The sequence below is a fragment of the Tursiops truncatus genome, chromosome 1 (assembly GCF_011762595.2).
Source record: "Tursiops truncatus isolate mTurTru1 chromosome 1, mTurTru1.mat.Y, whole genome shotgun sequence".
Classification (NCBI taxonomy): domain Eukaryota; kingdom Metazoa; phylum Chordata; class Mammalia; order Artiodactyla; family Delphinidae; genus Tursiops; species Tursiops truncatus.
In genome coordinates, this window is record NC_047034.1 from 1,853,170 (window position 1) to 1,873,602 (window position 20,433).

General features: G+C 43.4%; 1 protein-coding gene across 3 annotated transcripts in view; it reads right to left on the minus strand.

Moving 5' to 3' along the window:
- CAMSAP2 (calmodulin regulated spectrin associated protein family member 2) overlaps positions 1 to 20,433 on the minus strand; it is a 98,581-nt gene that overhangs the window by 25,731 nt on the left and 52,417 nt on the right. For 2 of the 3 annotated variants that reach the window (XM_033847380.2, XM_033847486.2), the window contains exons 3-4: positions 16,590 to 16,751; positions 7,944 to 8,027 (exon numbers count right to left, since the gene is read on the minus strand). In XM_033847380.2, the coding sequence (XP_033703271.1) occupies positions 7,944 to 8,027; positions 16,590 to 16,751 (246 nt within the window). The remainder of the gene's footprint in view (positions 1 to 7,943; positions 8,028 to 16,589; positions 16,752 to 20,433) is intronic. The other variant, XM_033847438.2, reaches the window with a different exon arrangement.

Genomic DNA, 20,433 nt, shown 5'->3' on the forward strand with positions numbered 1-20,433 from the left:
GCTGGCGTGAGTGGATACAAACGTGTAAGGCGGTTCTCTAGACATGAGACGTGCTGTAGAACTCAGAGGTCACGAGAACGAGCTCTTAAGCCAGACCACCTAGGCTCAAGTCCTGGTTCTGCCACTTCTTAGCTCTGTGATCTTGGACAAGGTACTTCAGTGCTCATTTCTCGCTTTCCCCATCTGTGAACTGGGGACAATCACAGTACCTACTTCACAGCAGCACGAAGGACTACAGAAGATGATGGACAGAAAGTGCGATGCACACACGGGCACACAGCGGGTAATCGCCAGTGGTCAGCTGCTACTAGCTATTAGCTCTCCTCAGGCCAAGAAAAGTACTGCTGAAGGCTTAATGAAGATGCACCCTGAAGTACTTTCTTAGCAAACTTTACAATTGTAGTGGTTACTGATATTTAAATACAGTTTTTTTTTAAGTAATCAAAACTAATTTTTCTTCTAACTGCATCTAACCTGATTATATTTCATAATTAAAATACAATTATGAAATATAATACTTTCGTGAGAATAACAGAAAAATATTATAATTTACTGAAAGAGAAAATTTACTATTTGGTGGTGAGGTCAGATTTCCTCTAAATGATATCCCTCAGAAGAGCACACACGTTCAAGGAGACATTTATCCCTATTTCCCTGTCACTGGCTACTCAAGAGCAAGGTTCATGGAACATCTCTTCCTCCGAAGATTTTCAGAGGAGCTTGTTCTTATGAATCAGTGGGGACTAGACATCTGTGTTTAATGGTATGTTCCAAACTCACAGACTACCTATATTCAGAAAAAAAAAATCACACAGATACACTACATAAATTCTTTAATTGATTACTGACTTTTACATAATCCTTAGAAAACGGCCTCATTTTGCTGCTGGCAGACGGTTTAAAAATCAGCCATGAAAAAAGAGGAGAGAGGAGGGGAGGAAGGGGGAGAGAGAAAGCAATCAGCCAGTGGCCTCTTCCGGCCTTACGCTGCCCCTCACACTTGGTAGTAAGCACCCTTCCAGGTCCTCTTGGGCCGGCTAGAAACAAAAGAGTCACCTCTTGGGAATCCCCTACATGGGCTGGGCTCAGGGCCAAACTTCCCAGATCTCCAGGTCTACCCTTGTTTTCGGCCCACGGTCTGAACTGGACTGAGCCGAGTGCCCAGAGTCATGGAACAAAGAACTGAACTGTGTGCTGTGTTGTACCGCACCCTGCACGAGGCACACACAGACACACACGTACAGAACTCATAAGGCTGCAGCCACAGAGGCCCACGGCTTAGACCAATCAGAGGTTTATAAGTGGCACGCCGAAACATCTTCCTGAAGATTATATCCTAGGAGAGGCATCAGGTAAACCAACTTTTAATACTCCCTGAAAGTTCATCTGCAGTTCACAAAGGGTACAGAGTCTTTTACACTTGAACATGCTCTATGCCTCACAAACTTACTGCTCTTTCTACAAATGGAGAAATCTGGCATTTAAAAGGGACATACTTTCTATCTTTCAACATTATGGTGCACTTCTAAGTTACATTTCTGTTTCCGAGGGTGTGAAATACTTAAGTGGTCTAACCCCCAGATGTCACCGTGAAAGATCAACTCTTCAAGTCAAACCAGAATTGAATCTAGCTCAGGTCCAGTGCTGGGAGGGACACAGAACCTGTCACTTCTTTATTACACAAAAAGTATCCTCTACAGTTCAGGCCAAAAGGAAATGATCCTTTCAAAGAGATGACTTTACAATACAAATAATTTACATGTGCAATTCATATTCACTTTTACTAACATTATTAAAACTAATGCAAATCTATAGCCATACTTTTTTTGTTACCTGGTTACTGATGGTCTGTGAATACTGACAGACTAGCTTACACTTTAAATTATTTTTAAAGCTTCTAATCCAAAATTTGACTAGATTTAAAAAACCTTTCTGTTTTACATTATGATCAAAAACACCTTAAAATCCAATCTCTACTTGTGACTAACAGAATTATACGTAATGACCATATCGGCAAGACATAAACGATACCATTCTACAATTACACTTCTGGAGAGCAAGTTGAAGAAGCTGTGCAAACTTACTGGAACCAATTTCCAAAACCATTTGGAAGGAGACTTCAGAGGAAGCAGCAGGAAGAAAGAGGAAGCAAAAGGTAAAGGGAAAATTCATCAGAAGTTTTTAAAATTAACAAGTTATAGTAAAGTTTCTGTTAGTGGAGTTCCAAGTTTATAGTTCTCAAAATATTTTTTAAATGTTAATACTTTACAATTTAGCTTAAACTATAGAGGTTCCTAACGATAAAGACCACCACCTTCCCTCCCCTCTCTCCTCTCCCAACATGGATGTGCGTTTTTAGGGTACCCAGGACGTGCTGTGTACTTCGGCAGCAAAGAATTTTACCTCCCAGTTCTGGGATCACACATCACGTTAGAAACTAAATTTATATCACAAGAGGGAGTAGAGAGATTCTAGGGCTGGACTTGCAATCATTAAAATTCTTAGACATTAGGAGGCCAAGTCTGATAAGGTAGACTTCTTCCCAGAAGGAAAAGAAGAAAGACTGTTTCACAAGTGCATGAATAAAAGCAAATAACAATGTAGAATGGAACACAATGATCATTTCTTTTAACGACATAAAGAATTTCTTTCAATTAATGCGGGATAAAAAACCAGTTGGCAATTCTCACCAGTTAGTATTTTTATAGAGTCTCTAAGGCAAGTAGCTACTAACACAAAGAGAATGTAAATGTTATTAATTTTACTGTCTAGGGGTGTTCCAAAGAATATAATTTTATGTCTTTAAGCAGATGAATATACAATAAGCCCATCATTTCAGATAATATGAGCATAATTTGTAACTGTTTATCTTGGTATTTCCTAGCACAGTTTTCTGGCAGCCCTAAATAAATATTTGTTGAAGTGAACCAAACTAAATGGGGTCTGAGTTAAAATTCATATTCAACTTCTATGCAGAAAGTTTTTCCCATAGAAATTAATAGCACAAATAACATTATTCGGAAAAATAATATAAATGAGGTATTTTCAAGAACTTCAAAGATCAGAAAAATGTCATCTCAAGAATCAGAAAAGTACCAGCTTCCCACAAAGAGATAATATTTCCAATAATTTTTTCTTATTGCATCAGGAAGAATAACCCTAATAATTTTTTTGCATGTATTTGCATCTCTCATTTAGCCAAAAGTTTTTGGCAGCTGCAGTTATAATAGCCATAAAAAGTGCACGAGCAGGACCAGAGAGCAGGAAGCCCCCGGGAACGCGTCAGGATTCCCAGTGAATGACAGGAATTTCAAAAACAGGAGTTCTCTCGTTTCTGAGACTAGAAGAATCCATAACACAGAAACTGACGACAACAAGAAATTACTATGGATTATACAAAACAGAAGATAAGCAAAGGAGTCTCTCGTGGTTCAAATGAGTCTGCATTTCTTGCAAAATATTCAATACTTGACCTTTTTACTAATTCAGACAACTCTGAAAGAGCTCCCCGTGGCTGCAGCTGGAAAAACGGAACAAGTCAATACCACAGACTGGATTGTAACCCAAACTATACAACACACACTGGAGCCCATAACAATACAAATTAACACAGACTGGATTGCAACACCAAGTACAGAGCACATACACACCCATCCACACTGATACAAATAAACGGCTGAAGGACATAAATAGATGGAGAAAGTACGAATCTCACTTACAGAATTCCAGATGGTGTATAAACTCTTCCCTTCAGGGAGGGAGCTTAACTTCCCTCTCCTGGAACACGGGGTGGATTTAGTGACCCACTTCCAAAGAAAAGAGCATCAGAGGGGGAAACAGAAACGTTACAGTGAAGGAGACCACTTTCAGCAAGTGGTCAAGGTGGACACCATCAGTGACGAATCGCGTTCAGGCCACGTGCTCCCTGATGTGGCGTGATGAGATGTGAAGCCACTTCTGTGGTGTTCTTCTCAAAAGGCCCACAGGCCCAACCTCATCACAGGACACAGGAGACAAACCCCAATTCGGGGACACTGGTAAAACACCCGGTCAGGACACAAACTGGTGTACTGTACATAAAGTCTGTAGTTTAGTCAATGAGAATGCACCAATGCTATTTTCTTGGTGTTGCCAAGCAGGCCACGATTACGTAAGATGCTAACATCGGGGGAAACTGGACGAAGCTGTACTATCTTTGGAACTTCTCTGTAAATCTAAAATTATTCCACAACAAAGTTGATTTCAAAAATAAATACACACGAAATTAAGTGAAGGTGGCCAAAAGGCACAAACAGTTACAAGATAATAAGTACTAGGGATGTGATGTGCAGCGTGCTGTCAACACTGCCGCATGCTATATAGGAAAGCCGCTAAGGGGGTAAATCCCAAGGGTTCTCATCACAAGGAACAGATAGGTTTTTCTATTCCTTTATGCCGTATCTATACGAGAGGATGAATGTTCACTATATCTATTGCGGTCACCGTGTATGTAAGTCAAATCATTATGGCGCACACCCTAAATTTACACAGGGCTGTATGTCAATTAGATCTCAATAAAACTGGGAATGAACGAATCAATGAACAAATGAATAATGATGGACAGACACAGATTATAACCCATTAAATAAAATAAGAATCCATCAGTTCATACAGATAATAAAGAGAGGATAGGTAGACTGATAAATAGATGAGGTCACATTTGCTTATAATAGAATCCTAACTAATAAACGTAGAAGAAATGATAAAGTTAGAGAGTTGCCATTTGTAACCGCCATGGTAAACAGTAACTGAAGTAGGCGTCGTCAATAAATGCTAAGCCCAGGAGGTGGGGCAACACTGAAGAGGAACAGAACATTTACAGTCTCAAAGTACCCTCCTCTCCAATTACTTATTACGGAAGGAAAAATAATCATCATGCAGTCAAAAAACCCAAACAACATCTGAACCAACTGATCAAAGTTAGTATCACCTAGTAGGGGCAAATGGATATCACACGCCTCTGGATACAATACTGGGAAAAGGACACACTTTACATAGTATTCTAGGCTAAAGAAAGCACAACTTAATCTAACGATGAGGAAACATCAGAAGAACTGAAATTGAGGGATAGTCTATGAAAATGACCTGTATTCTTAAAAAATGTCAAGGTCACGAATGAAAAAGAAAAGCTGAGGGCTGTTCCAGTTTAAAGAAGATGAGAGATAACAACAGCTAAATACCTTACCTGACCCTGGACTAGATCCTGGACTAGAAAAATATATAAAGTTCAATTGGGATGACTGACAAAACTAGAACATAGGCCGTAAGTCTGATCAAAGCACTTTATTGACATTGTTACCTATCCTGTGGTCGTGTAAATGAATAGCTTTCTTCCTAGGAAATATACATTGAAATATTTAGGGGTGAAGGGGTATGATACATGCAACCTTCTTTCAAATGTTTCAGAAAAATGTACACATATATACGTCTGTGTGTGCAACATGTAATGCACAGAGCACACAAAATGTTACACTGATGAATCTGGGTAAAGGACGTGTAAGGGTTCTTCGAACTATTCTTGCACCTTTTTGTTAAATCAGAAATATTTCAAAATAAATGTTCTTAACAAGTTATATTAAATCCATCCCAATCCAAATCTTTGTAGGGTCTTGTACCCAAATGCACAAGACTACTGATCTATAAAGCTGCTGAAGAAACCTCATTTTTATAGTACTCTTAGGCACTAGGATACTAGGTTATCTAACTAATGTGTAAGTTTCTTCAGACCAAATCATCTTTATAAAATATTGCTTGGAGAAAAAAAAGTTACGGTACCATCTCTGAATTTTAAAAATGTTTAAATATATACATAAATGTGAAAGTTGATAAGGAAGAATTTTGTTTTTACAAGAATGTAAATCAAGAATATAATGATTCTATTTCTAGCCAAAGCAAATAGTTCAAATGCCCAAAATCCCACTGTTGGGTAACAGAGCAAGGCTGCATCACCTACTCTGTGCTTGGCAGTGTGCTCTTCATGAGGACCCCGTACTTCACAGACTATGTGAAACGAACACTTACCTTCACAAAGATTTTCACAATGAGAAAAAGGATAAAATTCATTTGAAAAATGAAGGTATTGAATCTAAAACATGGCACAGATGAACTTATCTACGAAACAGAAAGAGACTCACAGACATAGAGAACAGACTTGTGGTTGCCAAGGGGGAGGGGAGATGGGGGAGGGATGGAGTGGGAGTTTGCGATTAGCAGATGCAAACTATTGCATATAGGACGGGTGAACAACAAGGTCGTACTGTACAGCACAGGGAACTATATTCAATCTCCTGGGATAAACCGTATGGAAAGGAGTATGAATAAGAATGTCTATATGTGTATAACTGAGTCGCTCTGCTGGACAGCAGAGATTAACACAACATTTTGTAAATCAACTAGACTTCAATAAAAAAGTAAATGAAAACAAATAATAAAAGAGGAAAAAATGAAAATGAAGGTATAAATGCTATGCTTGTGCTCAAGTAAAAATGTGTACTGACCCAAATATTTAAGTGAAGCACACTCATTCATTCATTTACTCAATCACTCACTCAGCAAATACTGGCTGTGAGGTCAGTATGTACAATTCCATGGGCCAAGTGCTGTGAAAAAGTCGGAGTGACGTGATCCAGTAGTGTCTGGATACCATAGTTTGCTTTTCTTAAAGGTCACTTAATCTGCAGTTGTTTGGAACACAAATAGCATTTTTTTCCATAGAAACAAGGTTTACTGGATCCTATGTCAGCATATAAAATCCCCATTTAGTTCATAATGTGTATGCAAAACTACAGAATTAAATCATATATATAATAAACGAGGTTTCCATGGAAATCCTATACCGCAGGATGATGCTGAACCTTATTCCTGATTAGAGCCAGGAGCAAAATGGGGGGTGGGGGGGGGCAGGATTAAATCCATCTCTAGGGCAAGGATTTCTACTACTAAAGGGAGGGAAAGAGCAAGGGGGGAAACTGGAAAGGGCTGGGGGACTCAAGGGACAAGGCGGGGGCAGAGCTGGGGGAAGCAGGGAAGCGGGTGCAGATCTCCACTGGGGAAGGTGGTCAACAAAGACAAGAATCAAGCCCAGGGAAACCACTGTGACCCCAAGCACCAGATTGAGACAGAAGTGTAGGTGGTCTCCGCACAACTTGCCTGGCGCAGCTGGTGATGCACAAACCAGCTTTTTCCCTTTCCCTCCTCCGGTCTCCTCTCTTACAGAGTATCAGTAACTAGCAGCATTCGCCCAAAATGAACAGAAGTGCTGTATAATAATGAAGAGACTTAAAATAACCCAGATGGAAAATAAAGTCTCTGCATAAGATAATTTCTTATACCTCAATTCAAATGCTAGACAACATGTTTAAAGGGCTCTCATTATAATATATTTTAAAAGATGTAGGAAATATACTTTAGGTCTTAGTATATAACAAACACAAACACACAAGTGTTTGGAGAAAAAAAACTCTAAAAGCCTGTTCAAGAAGTTTAAAGAATTAATCCGTGTTAATGTTTCTTCTTCCTTCACAAAATAACCATATGTACAACTTATAATTCCTGGAATGTAATTTTAGAGGCTGGTCTTACTACAAGTCATTATAAGGCTGATATATTGAAAAATGTTTTCCTGTTTCATATATTTTATCAAACAAAGACAAACCCATTATTTTTTGCCAAAAGAATGTCAGAAGCTGAGCTCTAGTCATTAACAAATTTTCCTAAACACCGTCATCCAATTAACCTTCATTTTGCACTGCTACTTACTTGGTATTTATGGAAAGGCTTTCTACGGTACAGTTAAGATCACCAAAAACTAATTTGATGAACACACTCTTAACGCTTCCCCAAACAGCACACACATATGAACACAGGGTCTCACAAAGGCGCCTTTTTTTCTTAAGAACATGTACCTTTTGGCCTCCTGAAGCTTCCACTGTGTGGTGGTCTTTCAATTTCTGTGTTTGTTCCATTATGTCTTTCAAATGTTCATTTACCTTAAAATATAAAAACATTAATTTGAATTTATAGTCAAATATAACAGTAAAATAACATGTACCTTAAAATGCCTGTGTTCGGATCTCTGATGTCAAATACCAGTACCACACAAATGAACAGAATTCCATTTTCCCAACCAGAAAAAAGTATTTTACAGGTGTTGTTTGAAATTCTAAAATTCATGACTTTACCAAATATTTGTTGAGTACCTAGTACACGTCAGGTACTAGCTGGAGTGCTAGGGGGAAAAAAAGGTACTTGATAACTTCTGTTTTAATGCTTGGGAAACAATAAAACTTTTTTCAGTAAAAAGTTTACAATCTCTTTTAGGACTGCTAAGTGAAAATTATTTTCCTCAAAAACACTCGGAATCAAACTCTTTTTTTTTTTTAAATCTCTTCCTTGTCTTTTATTCTTTTCTTTAAAATAAATTTATTTATTTATTTATTTTTGGCTGCGTTGGGTCTTCGTTGCTGCACGTGGGCTTTCTCTAGTTGTGGCGAGCAGGGGCTACTCTTCATTGCGGTGAGCAGGCTTCTCATTGCAATGGCTTCTCTTGTTGCAGAGCACGGGCTCTAAGCGCCCAGCCTTCGGGAGTTGTGGCACGTGGGCTCAGTAGTTGTGGCTTGGGGGCTCTAGAGCGCTGGCTCAGTAGCTGTGGCGCGTCGTCTCAGTGGCTCCGCGGCATGTGGGATCTCTGAGCCGGACCAGGGCTCGAACCCGTGTCCCCTGCATTGGCAGGCGGATTCTTAACCACTGCGCCACCAGGGAAGCCCTGAATCAAATTCTTAGGCTGTGATCTCATAGGCATGTCCCTGGATCATGAGTAGGTTTTAGTGTGGTCATAAGGCCACAGTTAAAATACATGAAAAAATTTTGCATATGGGAACTTCTTAGGGAGAAGGTCTGACTTATCTATCAGATTGTTCAAACAGCCCATAATTCAAGATGATTAAGAGACACTCTGTCTAGTGCAAAAGTATTTCTTCAGAATAGTTTAGACAAGTTTGGATTCTGAATCACTGATTTTAAGGTCAGTCCAGTAATAATAAGCAAATGTTCAAGTTAATTAATAATGGCATTCTGGAAACTCGGAATGGTACTATCAACCACTGTAACTCTAAACTAAATCAATAATTTTCTAACCTCTTCTGCTGCTTAAAATTCAGTTCAGTGCCTAAGAAAAAAAGACTGAAGAATTTGAATTTATGATAAATTTAACTAACAGTTACGATACACTCCGAGGCGTCAGAGGGAATTTAACCAACACACAGATTCATCTTGGGCTGTACTGCCAAGTAGGCTGCCGTGCTCTAAGATCTTAGGGCGCCGACCTGGCAGTGTAAAACACTCTTCCGAAGAGACAGCAGAAGCAGAAGCGACCCGGCTCTGACTCAAGACCCCCACTCACAAGCCACGACCTTAATAATTTCCTGATACCTGAGCCTTCGTTGCCAGCTGGAATAAAACCTACTTCACAAGAGGTCTGGAGACGATGGCTCTAAGACGGTCCCCAATGATCCCCCTGAGCGTGGGCAGGGCCTATAATTTGCTCCTACCCAACAGAATACAGCTAAGGGGATGGGATACCACTTTGGCGCTTACGTCTCGCACACTAAGCCCCACTCTCTCCTGCTGGCTTTGAGGAAGCACGCAGCCATCCCTCGAGCTGCCCTACAGAGAGACATGCATGGTAAGGAGCTGGGGGCAGCCTCCAGCCAGCAGCCAGTGAGGAACCGAGGCTCTCCGTCCAACTGCTGGACCTAAGCCCTGCCAACAACCATGTGGGCTTGGAGTGGACCCTCCACACCCAAACTTTCCAATAAGACCCCAGGCCTGGGCAACACCTTGACCCAACCTTGTGACAGACCCTGAAGATGGAGCATGCAGGTAAGCAAGGTCTGGATCCCCGACCCACAGAAACTGGTAATCCTGAGATGATTATAATAAGTGAGCAAATAACTGAGCTACCAGAAGTTTTAAGCAGTTAAGTTTGTGGTAATTATTACAGCAAAACAACTAATACAGAGAATAAAAGAGATAATGTATAAAATGTACCAAGTAAAGTGCATAATACAGAGCACAGACCCCATAAATAGAAACTACTGCCCTTACTTAGAAACAATACACCCCCAATGTAATTCCAGATATTACATGTCTGTAAGGGCTTTAACAAATCCTACTCAAAATACTTTAAGTTGATGTAATGGCATAAATCATCCAAAATACCAAACTCATGATTATAAGCAAATTTTACATGTTGATAATTCATTAACTTTCTAATAGGGAAACTACACGGAAAGTACAAGACCTGGTCACTTCAAGTTATTTAACCTACCTGGGTACACAAGACAGATAAATGAGATAATTAGCTTAGTAATTCTTAAGCCAGCTCCCAGATGCTGGTTAGAAGGTTCTAGCACTAAAGTTGAGTCGTGACATTCTTTGCGCAACTCACGGATAAAAGTTAAAGATGTGTGTGTATCAGAGAGCCCATCGCGACTTGGAGGCGGTTCACCGCTGGAACGAGCGCTGAGGACCAGTGAACTAGAGAACATACAACGAACAGCCGGCACTGGCATATGAATTAAAAATAAATGTGCTAAAACGTCACATGCATTTTTAAATATCCATTAATTTAAAAACGGACACTAGCTTTTATTTAATTTTTTTCACTTAAAAATACAAAATAGTCCTGTGTATCCTTGCCTTGATGTAAGTCTAAAGTCAGTCAATACTTTTTCCTTCCTCCTGAATAATACAAAAACCTTAGAAAGGCTTTAATTCAAATCACCTCCTCTCACCCCTCATGTTACTTTAACCTAGCAACATAGTTCTTCCTTTTTAAGGGCCTCAGAATTAGGCACGATGGTGATTTTTTAATAACACTTGCTTAGATTTACCCATGTGCACACCAACCCCCCCTTTTTATCATTGCTTCCTACACCCCACCTCTTCCTCTAGGTTCCCCTTCTTTCTTCCTGAAGTACAACCTTTCAGTACTTCTTTCTGCAAAGGTCTGAATGATAGACCACCTCTGTCTGAACAAATCTCGATTACAACTTTAGTCCTGGGCCAAAGTACAGAACTCTAGGTTCGTCGTTATTTTTCTTCGGCACTTTGATGATTTTGCTGCACTGTCTTCTGGCTCAACTATTACTGCTGAGATGTCTACTATCGCGTTCCTTTGAGAGAGACTGTCTTTTATCTGTGGATTCTGCAGTTTCATTGCTATATATGTAGGCGTGGATTTATTTTAATTTCTCCTGCTTCAAACTCACGATGGTTCCTGAATTTGAACGTCTATGCCTTTCATCTATTGTAAAACATTTTCATCCATTGTCTCTTCAATTATTCTCTCCCCAGCCTACCCACTCCCTGTTAACTCCTTTTGGAATTCCAATCAGGCCTCTAGGCAAGTCTGTTAACCTCAATGTCATCTATCCCATCTCATCTCTCTGGGCTGATTCTGGGTAATTTCTTCTCGTTAATTAACTCCCCTCTTCAACTATGTCTAATCTTCTGTTTAATCTTTTTTTTTCAACGACTAAAATTGTCAATTTCTAAAGTTATATTTTATTCTTTTTCCAATATACCCTCCACGCTGCCTTATTCTTTCCTATGGCCTTTATTCCGTGTTTTATTTTCAGCCACTCAAGCATTTATTTTTGTCTTTTCAGACTGCTCTGCTCTCTGCAGCTCCTGCGTGTGGGCCTTGTTTGTCAGGTTTGCTGACTCTCCCGTGTACGTGACGGCATCTTCATCATTTCCTAAACGCTTGTTGTTGGTACTTTTGCATCTGCGAGAAGAGTGTCCCTCCCCCACTGCTGGGGACTCCCACGGTTTGGGTGTAGAAGTGACCTTCAGAGCAACTTTACCTCTGCTGGTCTGCCAGGTGCCAGGAAGATACCACTGGCCTGGCACTGGGCTTTCTGGTCATCTGTCGCCCCCCACCCCACGCTCAGTCCAGGAGGCCTCCTCCCCAGACCTGGAGGGAGATGCAAAGTCAGCCCAAGACGACCCGACAGGCCGCATCTTCTCGCCAGGGGGTGGTTTAGGTGTGGGCCTGAGAACCACCCTCCTGGGGGAGGCCTTCTGGGGGAAGGTTCCTTTGCCGATAGCAGCGCCCAGAAGACCCTACTCTCATCTTTGCCGGGCACCGTTATGACTGCGCGTGTGCGACCTCTGGAATCACCGCAGCCATCGTAAAACCACGCGTGGAAGTAGCCCCGTGGCAGGGCTGGAGCCCCTGCGTTACTGACGACACTAACACCGACAAGGCCCGCCTCCAGGTGGCACTTAAGAGCAACGACATCGCGGCTGGTGTGCTCGTTTCCACTGAGGGCGCGAGCTCTTGGTGGGTCTCCACAGAGGTCACGGTTCCAACTTCCCGCAACCGGCAAAACCCACGGCCTCCTCTGGCACCCAGCGACTCTCGAGCCCCGGCAGAGGCTCCACGGCCCCTGAGAGGCCACCAGAGCCTGCAGCCCCACTTTGTTTCTGGCACCCGACAGTTTCCTTTTCTGTCTCTGATGCTCAGCTCTGTAGCATAAACCTTTCCAACTGCATTTTATCAAACACGTCCAGGAGTTTGTAACAGGAAGGGCTACTGCTGAATGTGACACGCTGCCAAAATAACTAAAATGTTCTGTCCCGGCAACATGTGTTACAAGGCGTCATAACGTCCATGCATCTTGAAGCATTTTGATGGATTTACCAATTATGGGGGGGAGGGGTTGATAGGGCCCAAACCTGGGAAAGTTTATAACTTTTTCTGGGTTTTTGGTTTGGTCCTTTTTCTTAGCATTTTCTTTTCTTTTCTTTTCTTTTTTTTTAAGTTAAAAAAGAAACACTTTCAAATTCAATATCAGGTAGTTGTAACTGATCTGTCAGTTTGGAAATATCTTCATGATTTTTTAAATAGTCCTTATCTGATTCTCTCCACAAAGCAAACTGGTCACATGTGAACATTCTGAACCACTATTCCTTCACTTACTCATCCACACAGTCAACAGCGACTTACTGAACTCCGGACGTTATATTAAGAGGCTATAGGGACACAATGGTGCATAAATACAGTCTAGTCCCCGTCCTCACGGAACAAGGGAGACGGAACAAAAAAGGAAAAAAGGGTGAAAAACTCCCCCCCACAAAAGCAATCTGTAAGGAGTGGTACAAATCAATAAAGAGGTGAGTAGAAAATCACAGGAGTGGGGAGACCTATCTTGGCAGGAACACTGTCCCAGAGGCGGGCTCTGAAGCGGCAGCCACGACACAGAGGAGGATGAGAGACAAGCAAAGGCCCTGTGGTGGGAAAGCCCGGTGTGTTCGAGGGAGTGAAAGAGAACAGGAAGGCTGAACCCAAGGGGGGCTACAGATGGAACTAGAGAGAGGTAGGGCCGAGTAACAGAAGGCGCCTGTATTCACAACTCTCGTGTACCCTGCCTGACTTAGCCATTGCAATCTTGTCCTCTGTGATCTTGCTTTTTTTAAGTTTAAGCTCATTTACAGTCAACAATGCTGATAACTATTCTAGCCATGTAATTCCCATTTTTCTATGGTAGCTTTTTTTTTTTTTATACTTGTATTATCCAGAAGAAAAGGCAACTAGGTCAGGATGAGGCAAAATAAGAGCCAGAAGGAGAGCGGAAGGTGACGTCACACCCAGAGAACAGACGCCGACGCCGGGGCTGGTGGAACCGGCGAGAAAAAGCTACTCTGAGCTACTCTGAGGTGCAGGTTCAATCAACTGGTTCCAATCATGACCTGAAAACGGAAGAGGACACGGCTGCCTAAAGGTGCTGGACGTTCCGAATCAGGTGATCTCCTTATCTTCCGTAGACTCCGGAAGTTCTACAGCGCCGAGCCTGATTCTGTGGCTTAAACTCCCTCTTCGAGGTATTAAACACCACCGCTTTGCCAAACACGGCACTAGTCCAGGCACTTACCACTAAAAAAAGAAAGATGGGCACAGTGCCTGTCCTCACATCGATTATTCTAGTTTGTTCAAAGGATTAAACTCGGAAAAGTGCTATAAAGGAAACAGAGCATCACAGTAGAAAATAAGACTTGCCAGGTGCCTACTTTGGACAGGCTGCGAAGGAGAGCGCCATCCAAGCTGAGAAATGATAGCGCAGAGGCACCGAGCCGCACAAAAGGCTGGGCGATGGGCCACCCAGGAACGGGAAGCATCGCGTCCAAAGGGCCAGAGGTGAGCCCCGCAGCTGGGATGAAGGTCCTGACCTGGGTCGGGCTGGGGGGTACTTCGTCGGCACTGGTCCACTTGACATTTTCAGTGTAAGATGTGAACTCAGCATGATCCGAGTGGCCTGAAAGCAACACCCTGGGGGTCCTGGCTCTGGTCCTGCTGAGGCAGCAGGTGTCACCCGGAGCTTCCCGGGGACACCGAGGAGAGCTCTGGACACGACGGCAGGACCGGGAGGGGGAGCCGCTGAAGGAGGAGCGCGCCAAGTGCGGTCTGCCTGCGTGGCTCTGCCCTCAACCCACGCGAGGCTGAGTGGCTGGACTCAAGCAGGGAGCTGCAGCCCCGGTGGCTTGAGGAGCAAAGGGGTCAGTCACCGGCGTGGCTGGGTACCAAGGAGGAGCAGCCTGGCCGGAAGGACTCGTTCACGGAGGGGACCCCAACCCACACGGAAACTGCCACAGATCCTTGGCTGGCCTGCACTGTGCTAGCAGGAAGGGGCCCCGGAGCCCAGGGAGGGGACAACTGCTGGGACCCGGCAGGGAGGTGGCGTGGCGCTCGGGCTTGGGGAACGCCCGGCGGTCCCGGGGCTTCACAAGGCTCACGTGCGAATTCGAGACGCGGACAGAAAAGCAGCCACTGGATTTGTCCCAATGGGAGCCTGCAGTGGCCTCAGCAGCGACTTCAGGGTGGGAGTGGGGGAGGGGACGGAGAGGTTCTGTGAACAGAGAAACAGGGTCTGAGGTGGATGGGGAAGCTTTGTTTACCGAGATGGGAGACAGCAGACCAGCCTTATTCTTAGAGGACGACCTGACAGGGAGGGAGTTGGGTGGCGGAGGAGCGTGAGTGCGGCCCACAGACCAGCGCTGGGGCATTACCAGGAGCTTCTCAGAAGCGCAGACTCTCCACCCCAGCCCAGACCTACAAGCTCCCAGGAGATTCTTTTTTTTTTTGCGGTACGCGGGCCTCTCACTGCTGTGGCCTCTCCCGTTGCGGAGCACAGGCTCTGGACGCGCAGGCTCAGCGGCCATGGCTCACGGGCCCAGCCGCTCCGCGGCATGTGGGATCTTCCCGGACCGGGGCTCGAACCCGCGTCCCCTGCATCGGCAGGCGGACTCTCAACCACTGCGCCACCAGGGAAGCCAAAGGTGAACGTTTTTAATAGTGGGGGTGTGAGAGTGAGGGAAAAGAGTTAATCAAGAACGGAAGGTCTGCGGTGGGTCGTGAAGGCCACGTGGTTTCTGACGATGAGTGGGTCCAGGATAGGACCGTGATCCCTACAGCTAACGAGTGGAGGGCAGAGTGCCACATGGGCCTTTGACACTGACGCCGATACTACAGACCACGATGGCAGGTGCAGGAGTCTTCACACTTAGCTTCTCGTTACAAGCTCCACGCAAGCACTCAGCGGAGGACACCTGAAGATGCAACTGCTTTTCAATCCGTTCGGGTCTGTCTTGCTCACAGATAAGGTCTGATTTCTCTGGGGTTACAGTTGTAAACGAAAGAGAATCAAGAGGAATTAACTATTCAAATTGGTAAAGGGAGTGACAAATCGACAATTGAAGCATCTTCAGAGCACAAATAAGTAATCACAGCTCTATAAAAATTTCCAAGAGGAGGAATCTACAATCTATATAGTCTTATGCAAGTCAGCCAAGCAAACCTAAAAATCATCTCGTTGGAAATGAGAAACTTACTTCATTCCTGGATGTAAAAAATACTTACTGAGCGCTTGCAGCGTATAGTTAGTTCCCTACTTGGAGGGCTCTGAATTTTCTAATAATCTAATATGAACTAGATTAATCATTAAATGTAACTACAGATATTGTGGAATACATAAAATCTATTTCCTTCATTTTAACAGTATATATATATTTTTAAGTCTAAAGGGAATGGGAAATTTCAAGTAAGATCACACAACTTTCGTTTTCACTTTGATTTCAAACAAAAAGAGTAATGGAACCTGTCTTAGTCCGTTCAGGCTGCTACAACAAAAATACCACAGACTGGGTGGTCTGTAAGCAACAGAAATGTATTTCTCAGAGTTCTGGAGGCTGGGAAGTCTGAGATCAAGGCGCCAGCAGACTGTGTCTGGTGAGCCCGCTTTGTCACACGGCAGAAGCGGCGAGGGAGCTCTCTGGGGTCTCTTGATAAAGACAGTGGCACAGGTCCCACGCATGAGGGTCAGGCCCTCACGACCTAGCCACCTCCTGACACCACCACATTGGGGCTTATGACTTCAACACATGAGCTGGGGGGCAGGGGGACACAAACATTCAGTGTGCAGCAGAGTGAGGATGTGTGATGTTTTCTGGTTCTGAGACTTTTTTTTTTACCCGAGGGAGCATATCCCTACCTTATTTATCCAGTACATGACGGCATCCTCGATGTCATAGGGCAGATCTGTGGCTTGGAAGAAGGCCGAGTACTGCTGAGCACACGCGGCCACCTTCTCCACACTGACCATCTCCACGGTGTAAGCCATCATGAGGGTGTCCATCATGGCCAGGTGAGCGCTCTGGAAACAGAAACCGAGAACAACCGTCAGAAACGGCTGCTTCTATATGTTTACATATTAATAACATTTCCTTACGAACAGGAGCAGAACTCAAGGCTATGGAAGACGAGCCTTGGTGAGAAAGCACAAATGGTCCAGGCCAGAGGTGAGCTGACGGAACCCAAGTCATCTATCACTCAGATACTTCCTGAGGATCTATGCTCAAGACACTCGCTATCTCCTGCTCAGAGCACGCTCCTTTTGCTCTTGTCCTGCCTTCGAAAATGTCGCGGTCATCGGCTCGGCAACGCAACTTCAAACTTCAGAGCAGTCTCTGAGTAAGTGCTCTCCTCACTCCTCTCGTCCACGTGGTAGAAATGTACACATGCTACTTGTAAGCTGTCTCTCAAGGCTACCCTCCTGGTCTGGTGGCTCCGCTCCCATTCCCCTGAACAAGGCAAAAATCCTGAGTTTCCTGTGGCTCCAACTTCTTCCTCACGCTCTGCATCCGGCACAGGACTTCTAGTCTTTCCTTTGTGGCTGCTTTTTGGGAGGGGTGGTTTCGAACAGAAACGTTATATGGGGGGAGGGGGGCGTTTCTTAACATTTCCCAACATTACAAAGTATCTAAAGTCGAAAGTACCCTCTCCCCATCCTGTTTCCCAAGAGCGTCTACGGTTTGGTACGTATTCTTACCAAAAATGTAATTTTGGTAAGAATTTACACTGCTTCCTATTCTTTGGCGTCACAAACAACGCTACAACCTTGTGTGTCTCCAGGGACGATTCTCCACCGTGGGGCTACTGGGCCCGAGAGCAACCGCATGCTAAGTTTTGATGAATAATCACTTATCTGCCCTCTAGAAAGGCTGCAGCAACTTTCACATCCCCCAAGAATGTTAGCAAGGGTGCTTGTTTCCCCACGCTGTTTGCCAACATTAGACATCATTCCCTTTTTATCATCTGTATCGGTCTGAAGGTTAAAAACCCCACTCTTGTTCAGGCTTTGCATTGCTCTGACTGAGGACGGGCATCTTTTGTATGTTGGGCAATTATTTGTATTTTTTCCTTGGAAAACTGCTTGCTCATGTCTTTGGCCTACTTTTCTCTTAGGTATACTCACCTTTCTTTATTTCTTGATTTGTAAGGGCTCATTATTTATTAGGTACATTAGCTCTGGATCATTCAGGTAGCAAATACTTTTTCCTAGCCTGTCTTTGGACTTTCAACTTTATTCGGAATGTATTATGCTGCAGAGAAGTTCTAAGTATTTACTCGGTAAAACCTGTCAATCTTAACGTTCTCCTTCACGACTTTGGAATTTCTCCCAAGTTTACAAGAGGCTCCCCCCGCACACCCCCAAGAATATAGAAATAGTAGCCTCTACTTTTTCTGTTATTGATACTTTAAATCCACGTGGAATTTATTTTTGAAGACGTTATCAACTAGGGACTAGTTATTTTTCCACATCAGAGACGTCATCATATCAGAGACGTCATCATATCATGCTCCCCTGAAGTCTACCTCGTCTTCTATATAATAAAGTCTAAAGCCCCTCCCCATCCATCCAGTTTTACAACCCACATTTCCTTCCCCCAATCTACATTCCATTTAGAACAGCCTCAGAAGAGTGTCTGCTGCTCCCCAAACCTGTCGCCAGGCTTCAAGCTCCCATGCCCTCACCTGCTGTCGCTACCTCACACTGCAGACTAAGTCCTGTTGTTGGTCTGACTGTCACCCTCTTTCCGACCCCCTTTCCAATCAAGATGGATCATTCTTCCTACAGAGTGAGTATACTATTTATACTTGCATGAAATCCTTTTCTTCTTTGAGTTTTATTGCGATGTAACTGAAATGCCACGCTGTGTGAGTTGAAGGCTGGACATACAGATATTGTGAAACGATGAGCACAAAAGGTTTAGTGACACGTGCACTGAATTCTGACTTCATTATCTGAAGCAGGGCACGGAAAACAGTATCTGTAAGAAGCTCCCCGGATGAGGCTAACGAGAAGCTGGCTGAGGACCACAGACTGTCTTGCTGCAGGACAGGCACCATCTCCCTGGTGAGACAGCGAGACCCCAAGGGCAAGGGCACTGTCTGAGCATCTTCGCACTCCTACACCTCACACGGTGACTGACAGCGAGCACGGGCTGAAGGAAGGAAAGGAGCTGGCCTGCTGCTCATAAAGGGCGAAGAGCTAGCTCGACTCTGGAGGCTGAGGAAGTGGGTTCTGACTTGGAGGTGGTGGACCAGCGTACTGAAAGCTTAGCGGTGTTTACAGGAAGGCAGGTGCTCTGTCCGAAGCGGTGCTGTGCTGAGGGCTTTATTAACATACGAGCTCTTCCAGTTCCAATCTTTGCGGAAGTGAGGCTGGAGATAATATACATTTGTTATAACCCTTAAAGCTCTGAAGGGAGCATCGTTTATGTTTTTAATGTGAGGAAGCTGAAGCTCCAGAAATTAAATAGTTCGTCCAAACCCATGTGCTCCTCCTACTGCGTCGTGCGGTTGGCAGAAGCTAAGTCACGTACCAATAGTTAGGCAAGAAATATGTTCTGGAAATGGTAAACAGACATCATATGCAAGAAAGAAAAATCAGCATCATTATTTGAACCTCAAGTCATATTTTCACATTCTCCCTCTTTTTCAGGCGGCTACTGTCCAGAGAGAGACCCCAATTCCTTTTCAGACTCAGAGTGGACACGGGATCAACCGCAGCGCGCCCTTCCACTCAGGTGATTTCTGCGTCCTCTCTCTATTCACTCGAGCCCTAGGGAGCGGGGTCCCGTCTTTCTCATCTTTGTTCCCAGCACAAGGTTTTGAGGGCAAAGTCTCAGTAATCAGTATTTACAGCATTACAAAGCATAACTCTTTTGAACAAAAATGTGGGAAAACATCTCAGGAGCTGTAAAACCATTCACCTCCTCTTCACTAAGACTCTTTCTCTTGGCAATTTATTCTACAGATACAATTTAAGGGAGAAAACGGAGCTGTAGGAATGAAACTGACCGTTACAGAATTGTATATAACAAGAAAGGAAGCAATGTTACCACCACAATGAGCAATTTATGCCATCCTAAGCTATTTAACAATAGGGGAAAATGCGCACAGTACAATGTTGAGTAGAAGAAACAATGCCATACTATAGCAATGCTCAAAATAAATATATACATATAAATGGGCAGACGTAAGCGTATGTACACATACACCTTGAATATACATATAATATATATATATAAAAAACAGGAAGGAAAAGGAATGAATAAAAATAACACTTACTTAGAAATGACCTTGTTATAATATGCAAAAAATACATTAAAAATCTATAGTTTACTTCAAAACTTAGGATAGTAAACGCTAAGTATAATTAGTAATACATTTTCAGAACAAAGCTCATCTCACTGATTACTTCACTTCCTAAATTTAAAAACAGACTTAAAAAAATTCCACTACAGTGTTTACAGATATTTCCATAAGACGTTCACCCACTTTTAAACTAAGAACCTTCAAATTTTATTATGATTTTTTTTTACCCCTTAACTTTATGAGGTAGAAGTAAATTTAGGAATTATATATAACAGAAACTATATACATAATGACTCTAGAACGCATCGACAGTGAAAGATAAGCTGTAGGCTACACTCAATCCATTTGGGACGATTTATGTCTCTAAATAAAATACACGCATTTAATTGTTTACC